This window comes from Lycorma delicatula, chromosome 3, assembly GCF_047948215.1.
Source record: "Lycorma delicatula isolate Av1 chromosome 3, ASM4794821v1, whole genome shotgun sequence".
NCBI lineage: Eukaryota > Metazoa > Arthropoda > Insecta > Hemiptera > Fulgoridae > Lycorma > Lycorma delicatula.
In genome coordinates, this window is record NC_134457.1 from 173,171,279 (window position 1) to 173,183,676 (window position 12,398).

Genomic DNA, 12,398 nt, shown 5'->3' on the forward strand with positions numbered 1-12,398 from the left:
GCTATCTCCTGCACTATTTACAATTTTTGATGTCTCATCTTCACTTGTAGGTAGTACTACCATTTTCTGCAATAATAATAATAATAAAACAATCTGTTTGATCTTCAAGAAGACTGTGTATTTTCCTTATATTGATTTGATTTATTTATTTATTTTAATTATAACTCTTAATATTCCTATTTATAGATTAGTTAACGTAAACAAAAACAAAATATTGTTCAGGTATTACTTCAGAGGATGAATGAGGATGATATGTATGAGTGTAAATGAAGTGTAGTCTTGTACAGTCTAAAACACTAATACTAAAATACAAACAAGAACAAGAAAAGTTGCAATGCCCACCTAAGTGAAAACTTGTGTGTGGGCTATTTCCTGTATGCAAATTAGAAAAAAGATTTTTATTTTAATTAAAAATTTTGGAAAACAGTAAAAGTGAATGTAGTTAAACCATATGACAAACATGAACTATCATTATATAACTAAGGAAACTGTGTGTAAGATGGACGAAAATGCTTAAAAAGTATCCTTAGTTGCAAAATTGTGAAACTGAGACGTTTGGAACACGAGGCTTAGAACCGATGACAATCCCGATTAATCGGAACGCCTAGCTACCCTAATTATAAATAACATAACGATTTTTTTCCGCTTCATCCCCTGCAATTTCGGACCAAATTAATTCTATTGGATTTAGCTACAGAGGTTAAGCGAACGAACTGAGTGGCCTTCACTTTCAAGTATTTCATTGATTACTAACATTAAATAACCTATATACAGTTTAATAAATTCATATAAATGTGATTTTAACATTTAATTCCGAAAAGTTACCAATCTTGCGTAATTTTTTCATAGAATTTTTTTTTCAAAGTAGAATTAGCCCTTTTCTGCCTGAACATTATCATATGCGGCGACGTCAATTATGAGTACGCTGTTGCAATTTTTTTTTGTCAATTCGAAGAAATTTTTTTTTATCAGTTTAGCGTAATTATCTGCATTAATGACCTCTGGACGTTAGGTTTGAAGAAACAATTAAAATATGTATTTTGCAAAAATCCATTCTCACTTGGCAGTGATAATTGTGAAATCGTGTAATTGTTCACGCGCCAGCGTAATTGTTCACGCTGGCGCGTGAACAATTACAACCCTTTGACTTTACCTACTTTGCTTATAAGTGCTACATACTCACCTAAGTGCCCTTCTCGAGCCAGATATACGGAAGCGCGTGCTCTACGGACGTAATATTCATCCTGGAACACAACATTTACATTCTTTAATTTTTACTAAATTATTGAGTTATTTTTTTCTCACATCATGTGTTCAGTTAAAACAGCAGTGTTATCATTAGTTCTGATACACAAAAATACGATTTCTTTAAGAACTACTATTAGACTCGTTTCATTACCTCAGACCTATATCTCTTATTTCATTTTTACTATTAATTTCTTTACTGGGATAATTTCTGTTGAATGTAAAAAGTGTACCTTTCTATGAATGACACTTTTATTAAAATTATCTATTTATGTGATTGGTTTTATGATGTGATGTTTTCTTCCTAGATTGCTAACTGACTTGTCTGTATCTGATACATAGTTTAGGTCTGTAGAATGTCTCCCTTCTTTAACAATTTCTTTTACAGAGCTTTCTGAAATACCAGTAGCTACATGTTCTTGGACTTTACTTGATTTACTGCTTGGAGTATTACTATCTGCTTCTTCTTTATAAATGTATGAATATTATGTTTTACTTTGCAATTTTGACTGTTTAACTTTTTAGAGTTCAGTTTTGAATTTACTTTTAGTGCGATCTTAATATTAAATTTATAAATAAAACTGGGAGAAAAAATAGAAACCCTATATAAAACAGTTAAAATGAAAATACTAACGAGAATATAATTTATTACAAAGTAATAATGAATTAAGTATTGATTTATTACTCATTACAATATAAGCACAAAAAAAGACTCAAATATTTGCATAACAAGCTTAATAATATGTTAATATTATGACAAAATTCTATATTATTCTTGTAAGACCTAGTTCCACTAAACCTGGTATTTACACTGACATAAGCTGATCAAATAAAAGACAGATGGTATCTGAAAATGCACTTGCTTTGTAGTTTTGACTATTAAAACTGCAATTTTGACTGCTTCCCCCACCCAGGTCTTTCATGAATGCATATATAAATTGTAGTGTTCAAGAACTATGAACTGAAATCTAGTGGACTGATTCGTAGTATGTGGTTAATTAATGTTCTACTATCATTCATCCTACAATATGTTATTCAATAACATCTCAATTGAATACCACTGCATAGTTATTGAACAGTATAGGATAACTGAGAAGTTAAATTAAAGTATACAATACTCTAAAATGTATTTGAATACTGTGCTTTAGTAGCCATTTACATAATTTTAAGCTACTTGCATACTTTTTATTTCTTGACAACACACTCAGATTCCTAACCAGTCCAGCTGTTGAATGCTTCTATTAAAGTAATTAGTATTGTTAAGGATTTTTTTTAAGTGGAAACTGAGTAAAATCAAAATATGTATGAATGTAACAAAATATTTAAGAATAAAAATTTACAATTCATTCACTGAAAAATATGTTAATAAGAATTCATCCCCTCAGAATATATTATTGTAAGTGACCAGTATAGTTATACTCATTATTCGTAGCTTGTTAGAAATTTTTCTTTATCCACCGTTTATTTTCACAAATTGTAGAAAATATGTTCCATATTCTATTTAGATTAATAAACATCATAGTTATCTGTTCACTATGATGTTATTTTAAAATAAACTAATTTTAATTTTAATATTATTATTTTAAAATAAATTATTATTTTAAATAAACAAATTTTATTATTTTAAAATAAACTAATTTTGTAATGTAATGTTTTCAGTCTGTTACTTGTGATCTAATGTTTATATTTATTTTTAGGTAAGTTTACTAATAATTGAACTCATAAATGTACAAAAAACAATAGCTGGTGAAGGTCTGACAGCATACAGCTTTTTATTTGGCATCGGATCAGATGATGTTCAACATATTAGCTTCCAGCCTGAAGATGGACTTCGTTACAGGAAAAAGTATGAGGCTAAGCATGGTCCAAGAGGAAGATTTCTCATTGAAAAACTTGGACAAGGATACTCAGTTGATGGACCATCAGCATTAGATCCTGATCTACTTACAAAAGTGAGTTTGTATCCAATAAGAAATATTTTATTAATCTTAATTTGACTAGCATACATTTTGCTCAACTAGTCATCATACAATCACAAAGCATGGATAGAGAGTAGTATTGATTTATGCAGATCAGCAACAGTTAGCCCGCCATGAGACTAGTTCTCCCTTATCTTTTTGTGTACATTGCATGACTGAGTACACTGATCATACAGTTTATTGCTCATTTATAAGTAATGTACGATCTAATAACTTGACTTATTGCAGGTTGTTTGCCAAAATAACTCCCATATTTGAGATGAAACTTTACTAATGATGTAATAGTGTATCACTATTTATGAATATTATGAACTATTTAGTTATTATGAATAAATGTTTAAATATTAGGTACAATGCTTATCAGTTGAGCACTGATGAACATTAACAGTTGAACATATTAATGTATTACACAAAATTAAATTATAATTTTTTGTAAGTCTCTAGATTATGATTTTTGTTTTATTTGTAGCCCAACAGAAATATCCAGTGATATTCAATTACTTCCACATACTTGTAAGCTTGTTGGGTATAGTGGTTACTGTATATGTAATTATCCTCTCTTGACATAATCTAGATCACATATATTCTTGAATTCACCATGTTCTTCAATTGTCTCCATGTAACAAAATCAAGAGATGTAATAAAAATATTTGTACAATTATTCACTATTAATTGTACATATAGTAGTCACCCATAAGAGAGATATCCTGAATTAGTGCTACTTAATTTATTTACTTAATTTGAACAATATCAATGAGATGTAATATCAGCATAAATTAAACAAAAATGTGATTTTTTGTAGTATTGTATATAAATGATCAAGTAAATAAAACTGAACTTATAGGACTTCTTCATTAAATTGCATTAGGTAAATCCTTGGCTACACATATATTTCATTATTTCTATAATCTATAAAACTGAACTTAGCTTTTTATTAATTTTAATACTGTTCTATGTGTTCTATTTTATATTGTTTGTGATTAAAAATCTTATCAAACAAACACAGCAGGTTATGAAAATTAAATTGCACTGACTATATATATTTTTAACCAACAGGATGTAGCTTGAAAACAAAAGTACTGCAAAGATATAAAATAAAAGCCCTTCTTAATGATGTAAACAATGTTTGTCAATCACCACATTGAAATAGATTGGGAATACGGAGAATACAAATTGTTTAAGTGTAAATACAAAAATACTCATCAGAGAATATATTGAAAGTAGTGAATATGGTAGAGCACAGAAAGTGGTCTGCTGCTTATCAACTCTGAGATGTGCCTGTCTAAACTTATTTTGATACACCCAATAGTCACATTGATGGTAGTGGCTGCATGGCTGACCTTGTTCTACCCACTGAGCAATTTAAGTGTAACCAAAAATAATAGTTGCTTGTATAAGGTCAAGAAAATCTGGTAGCTACAAAGATTACTTTAACCACTCATTTGTGACAGAAGATTACATGCACTTATTACAGAGAACTAAAAATTATGGCATGTCAACCTGATTTTCTAAAAGATGAAGCTCTCTTTCCTCTTCAGCATGTTGAGCACAGATGAGCATTAACAGTAGAACATTAATGTAGTCTTACAAGTGGATGGTACTATAAATAAAATATTTCTCTAACTATCTATCTTTCTAAACACTAAACACTAGAGTAACTGCTCTTCCACAGAGTAAGGGTTTTCCAACGTCCAATACTACGCATGTTGAGTACATTGACATGAGAGACAAAATACACCTAATTTATAAATATGAGGGTAAATCAAATATTAATAGGTTTCTATTTTTTTTTTTAAATTGTGTATATTGGAACTGGTACAAAGAACTGTACCAATACTGCTCAAAAACCTTGTCCTGTAACTTACTTGTTGAACTTGTCAGCCTCTTTTTCCTGATGTTTTTTCCTAATGATTTCAACCATGATGTTGAATTATGTAACTCAAATTTATTAATTCTCTTACTTTTACCTACGCCTATGAAACAGTTTGTGTTAATTTTTTACAAAAAAAAAATATATATATATATATATATATTTGTATTATTTTTTAATATATTTCTCTATTTTCTAAATTTGGTGTAGTTCATCTTAAGAAATTTTGTGTAATTTCACCAAAAAGAATCATATATCTAAAACATCCAAATATCCTATAACCTGCTGATCTAAAATTGTACTCCTCTTTCTGTCTTACCACATTAATATTTGCAACATATCACCTTATACAGTCATTCCTTATTTTAAAAATATTCTGCCAATTACTCTCATATAGTTTTCTATTATTCCACAATCCATTGCAAATAATGTCATGACTATTGTCTTTGGATGACACTATGAATGCCAGGAGGTCAGATTGGGAATTATTCCACTTTCAGAATTTTTAATCATAAAAGCACATCTATTGTGCTAATAAAAAAATAAAAAATCTTCTTGGAAAGTAGTTATTATTTATTGTTGCTTTCAGTCTAAGGATAGCAAATACCAAAATAAGTATTTATTGTTCATGCCTTATCAACTGATACATGAACCTTTCAATAATATCAAAAGTGCTTCTGACCATCTTTTAGAAATTTTATATTTTTTTAAGAAAGATAAATTGCACATTTTTAATACTTGTGCTCCTTAAAAAGATGTTAAATTCTTTTAGTAGGGAGTCTGGAGCCATGAGTAGGTAGCCTTCTATAGTTAACCCCTTCTTTGTATTCTCTTATACTGAATTATATATTTACTGAAAATACAAATGTTCTTAATTTGGTGTTATCAAAAACAAATTGATGTATAATTCGAATGGAGATTGTATATTTATGTAGGAGGGTCATTCAAGTATAAACCGGAATCTGTTTACATAGTTTTATTGCTATTGGGTAAAAGTACAAATAAATCACCTTATTATTTTACATAGTTACCTTCATCAGAAATACATTTTCTCCACTGGACAAGTAGCTCCCTGATCCCCTTATCAAAAAGACAAGATGGCTACCAACCAATTGCTCATATAATGCTCCACTATGGCATCGTCTTCTGAATTTTTCCCCTCTTAAAGCTTCGTTCAGCAAACCAAACATGTGTAAATCACATGGTGACACATATGGACAAATCTGTATGGTGGGTGTTTCAAGAGGTACCAATAGAATTTTAGTGAGTTCTGAACTGCTGTATGCAGCCATGCATTGTTGTGGTGAAGGAAGGCATTGCAAATTGTGAATCAGTTGCCATCATCATTTGTTGCAATGTCTAGCCCTGATGTCATTCAACAACTGGCAGTAGTACGGCACATTTGCTGTTTGTTTTTGTACAGGAAATTAAACAACAGCACATCTTTTGAGTCCCAAAACACAGCTGCCAGAACTTTTCTAGCTGACAGGTGTTTTTTGGCCTTGATCAGTATCTCCTTCCACTTATTCTCTCCACCATATTTGGCCCAATCTAACACTTGAGTCTTTGACAGGGTAGCATCTTCGAACTGTGCCTGGAGTTGAGTCAAAATTTCAGAAAATTGGACATCATTGTCGGTGAGAAATCGGTCTATAATTCATTGCACAATGGATGATGGTCACCTTCATTGACTTGTGGATGTGGGGCTGGCTAGTTGCTCCCCTCCATATATATCCAACTAATTACCTGCAGTGCCCCATCACATTCACTGCTCTTCCTCAGTCTACCCGGCAAAATTATGGTTTATATTTGAATAACCCTTGAATAATTGTTACTTTTACTTAATGCACCAATAATTAAGCTTTACACGCATGGAAAGCAAATAAACATTGTAATGGTCAAAATATATTTCATATCACTTTGAAAAATTGCTTGCATAACTTGTTATATTTTGAGACTATTTATGAAATAACAATTCCCAACTGTTAATTATTTTACTACAGTTAATAGTAACAATAAGTAAAAGGAGACACTGTTTAAGATATTTCTTGTTAACCATAAAATAAACATTAATAAAATGCATCATAAAAAGTAGAGTGAAGTCTTGTAGTTAACCTACATGAAAATTTTCAAAGATAACCAGCTGATAATTTTATGTAGTATAAGAAATGTTTAAATAATAAAGTAAAATTCTACAGTAAGTTCAGACATTTTGTTTTTGAATTTACATATAAAAATTCCAAAGGAAACTTTTTTATAATAGTACTTGATCATTATAGTATTTGTTAATTGTCAGCTATGAATATTAATTATGTAAAATAAAATAAAATTATTAATTTTCTAACATCAAATCCTAGTTCATACTTATTCTATAATATCGCAAAGATCTGTAACTATTTCATTAATCTGTTTTTCTAATTGTCTTTGTGTTTTATTAGCATGTTTTATGGAACATTGCAACAACTAAGAATAATATTTACCAGTTATGATGCTCTAATAGTTGAAGTATTTTTTCAGTCAATTCATATAGTGTCAGTTATGATGCATGTTAATCAAATTTATTTTACAGTCATCAAAAAAGAAATCAAAACGCTCCAGAACAAAAGCAAATCATGCTCAAATACCAGAAACCACCACAGCAATTCTCTCAACTACAACTACAGAATTGGACACAACAATATATGATTCTACTACAAATACAGTATACTATGATTCTACTTCAAATACTGAAGAAATATATGATTCTACAACACCAGCAGAATCCTTCACTTATTGATATAAGAAGGTTTTATATCAGGAAGTCAGATTTTTTTTTATTTGTATAAAGAAAACAAAGCCAATAATTAAGTAATTGACTATTTATTATTTAATTTAAATTATAAAATACAAAAGTATTTTTCTGAATATGGTAGAATATTTGAAAAGTTTATTTGCATTTTAATATATACTGCACTTGATTATTGTATTGGAAAGTAATAAAAGACAAAAGTACTGCTTACTTTTTAAAAATTTGATAAGTATTAAAAAAAAAAAAGACTGTTAATAAATATTTCTAAATGAATTAATGAAATCAGTTAAACTTATTAAAATCAAAAAATTATAATAAATTGGGGATCAAAAAAAAAATTAACCAAATTTCTATTAAGACTGTCATTAACATTTGTTATGCAAATAACTAAACTGCTATTTTTCTTTCTTCTTAATGAAATCAGTTAAACTTATTAAAATCAAAAAATTATAATAAATTGGGGATCAAAAAAAAAATTAACCAAATTTCTATTAAGACTGTCATTAACATTTGTTATGCAAATAACTAAACTGCCATTTTTCTTTCTTCTTTTTCTTCTTCTTAATGTCCCCACTGCAAATAATGGCTACCATAATTCCAATTTTAAAATTAGATGTGGCTGCTCTGTAAAGTTAACTTAAACTGCAATGAAATAATTCTCTCAAATTTTGCAGCCATGACACCTTTCTCCTTCCCACATCACACTTCTCCTGAATCTTTCCTTTCATAACCAATTGATATTCTTGTACTTATTCCGATGCAAGGTAGAACTGAAAAATTAGTGCTTCCACTGCCTAATGTTCATCAGCTATTTTCTTTCTTTATTTAGTCTCCTGATTATTTTAGGCACCTTATCAACTCTAGATATCTTCAATATCATGTATTATTCTATATTATACTGACATATCAAATGTAGTTGTCTTACCACATAGAACTAATTAAGGATCTATTTTCATACCATTTATATAATAGTTTTGATATGACATAAAGTTCTACCAAACACTGGTTCAGTTCCACACTCATATCTAAGTACAGAATAGCCTTTTTGTACGTTTTCCTGGCTTACTGGATTGTTGTCATACTTAACTGAAATAGACATTCCATTTATTCACCATTACTACCAAATTTTTTTCCAATATTTTCACTCTTTCTGTCAATTCATCAATTTAAAAATTCAATCAACAAACCTTGTAGTTGGATTAACCATTTTTTGGGACAACCATAATTTGGTTTCCCTATATTAAGAATAAATCCAAAAATTCCCACTTACTTATTTTTTTTTAGTTACCACTTTTTGTAGGTGTACCAAATTCTCAGCTATCATAATGTTGCTATCATATATTACTTAATGGCGTACTTATAGCATCTACATCAGCAGTTTCCTCTAATAATATCCCCCTAAAAAAATTTCTAGTTGAAAATATGCTAGTGAAAAGGAATTAGCCACTAGTGTTTTATATATTTTTTGTAATTAGTTTTTAAATTTTATTTTGTATAATTTAGGTGTTAAGTTTGTTGCCTTTTAATTTATGTTTTAAGAAGTATTAAATTTGTTATATTAGTGTGGAAAAAAATATTTATTTTGCAACCAGCTTCTTCTCACGTTATTAATTCTAAATTTTGTGTTAGACAAAATTTTTAAAAGAAATTATTAGTTTTTAGACAAAAATCTTAATTTTATATATAAAATGTCCCCTTTCCTTAATTCTTTAAAAAAATATTTAGTGTATATACATATACACTAAATGTTATATATATATATATATATATATATATATATATATATATATATATATATATATATTTATAGATGTTACAATTGAATCAGAGCAGAATGATACTGATCCTGGGTCTTAAGTTTTATGAATATTTTATATTATCCATATAATTTTAATGAGTCATCCCTTCTATTCAACAATACATAGTGAAATTATCAATAAATTTTTAAATTTGACAATATATTTTTGTTAGTTTTATGTATTTCTTTTTATTTTAAATGTTATTAGCTTTATTGACTCTTCCTTAATGAAGCAGTTTTTATACCGTCACAAAAAAGTAATAAAGAAACTGATCTGGGTTAAGCGAGTAAACTACTTATCTCTACAAGCTAATGGTTATAAAAAAACCTGGAACACCTCAGAAATTAGTGCATTTGAAATTAAAGACTAAGAACTTAGAATAAAATTCTGGTGAACAAAGCCACTTGCTTACATGATCTTAATAGGCCGTCTAAGTTAAACAATATTGGATACATCATTTTCATTGTGTGTTGTTGTAGTTAGCAGATAATAATTGTTGTAGCTAGTGCTACTTAAATTAAAAAAAAAAATATATATATATATATATATATATATAAAATAATTGGGAATCAAATAGTCATAAATTCTGTTGTATATACTAACTTAATAAATAATTATAAATAATAAAATTACCAGTTGGCAAGTAATAAAAAATGTATAATGAATATTTTCTAGCAGTACAGTAGAACTTCCATAATTTATCAATTGTGGAGCCATAGTAGTAACAATATGCAGAAAATAACAAATTGCTGAATTCATAAAGGTAACATATACTATTTTATTGATGTCTTTTGTATGAAAAAGATACCAATGATAATAATTTAGGTTAAATGTTACTTGCAAAACACATGTAATTACTGCAAAACTATTTTTACACTAATACATACAGAAGTCAGTGCAGTATTTACATGATTTTTTCTACTGAAAAATGCACAGTAGAAGTCTACTTCTAAGAAATTAGAAATGCAATAAACTTGCATGCCTTTTATAACAGTTGATATTATATTATTAATTTTTTTTTAAACTTTAAACTGACTTCAATAACATTATTTTACAAACAACATAAAGTTAAATGTGTGAGTAATATTATCCAGCATTTCTCTGCCTCATGTGTTTGTTATCAATGAAAGAATTAAAAAATAGGTTAAATTATGCATAAAAATTGAGACAAAGCAAAGTAACTATATTCACTTTTCATTCTTTTATAAGAATATAAAGAAAAAAGTGTGTGTGTGTGTGTGCATGCATGCATGCACACATGCACACACACACACACGCACACGCACACACACACACACACACGTGCGTGCACACACACACACACACACACACACACACACACACACACACAATATTAGAGAAATTTTATTATAAGAAAGCCTTAATACTATATCCATTTTGAGTACAACTGTTATAAATTACCATTGAACATTTTATTTTTATATACATTTTTTTGCAACTAATGCTAGTTTAACTATAAACTATTTTTACTTTAACTGTAAATTGTTATCACCAGAAAGAGTAGTTTGCTTAGTGATATTTATCTGGGTTGTATGCTGTATTTGCACTATAACTGTGATTATCATGCTGACTGTAAATTAACAGCTGCAATCAAGAGTGTACAGATTAAATTATTATTGCTAAGTTAAATACAATGGACAGACTGGCTCCACAATAACTTACAGATATGAGGGACATATGTAGGTACTGGACACTACACCAGAATCAAACTTTGCAAATCATTTTGCACATATAAAGACACTAATTACGTGTAAGCTTTACTCACTGCACATAATAACCAAAAACTCAATACACTTGAAAGATATAAAATTTATACATGCCAAATTTAATAAAAACATTACATTAAACAAATACACTGAACATATTATTTTGTTGTATGCTTAAGGGGTCTCTTAATATATTAAGATAGATGCCATAAATAACGATACTACTCACTGGTAATTTTTCTAAGGAAGTGCTTCTAATTAGTTCTGAGAGATATTTTGAAGAAAAGATTACATAATTTAACAAGTCGAATTTCTGAATAATTATCAGATCTTTAATTGATATTCATTGAAAGGTAATGTCCAAAAATTAGTCTAGAAAAAGAGATTTTTCATGACATATTTGTCAATGGATTTTAATAAATAAGAAACTCAGGAAAACTTGTATTAAGAAAAGAGAATTAGCAAAATGGTTTATCTAAAAGCAGTTTCAATTTAATATTATAATACACTATTAAATAAAAGCTCAGGATCAGTAGCACATCATCAGGAAGTGCAGATGAATCACTGGTTTACTTAAGATTTCCAGGAGATGTTTTTCTTTATCTAAATTGCTTTGGTTTTAACAGAAAACTTTTGTTTTATTTAAATTACATTTACAACACTTAAATTGTCAAATATCCAGTCATACATCGCAATGTAGACATTGATCTCTATTGTGACCAATCATAACTGAACACAATTACAAAAGTAGGCTTCTTCACAATTCAATTCGATATGAATTTCAACAATTATTTGGCATTTATTATCACAATGTAGTGTTTTTAAAACAACCTCCTACGAGGCTACTACTGTATTGGGAAAGGCTCTCCCAATCGATTTAGTGGTGAAAGTTTGGGTGGCCATGTGGAAATTGCAAAGAGGCAGGGAGGCCGAGGTATTTGGGATCCGGTTTCGAGCCAGGCCAGTACCGGAGCGGAACGGTGATCTCAA

General features: G+C 28.8%; 1 protein-coding gene across 1 annotated transcript in view; it reads left to right on the forward strand.

Annotated features, from left to right (window-relative positions):
* The window catches only part of LOC142321251 (uncharacterized), a 25,669-nt gene extending 17,592 nt beyond the window's left edge, over positions 1 to 8,077 (forward strand). The window contains exons 2-3 of the mRNA XM_075359250.1: positions 2,943 to 3,197; positions 7,664 to 8,077. Coding sequence (XP_075215365.1) covers positions 2,943 to 3,197; positions 7,664 to 7,870 — 462 coding nt within the window. The 3' untranslated portion in view covers positions 7,871 to 8,077. The remainder of the gene's footprint in view (positions 1 to 2,942; positions 3,198 to 7,663) is intronic.
* Positions 8,078 to 12,398: the final 4,321 nt, after the last annotated feature.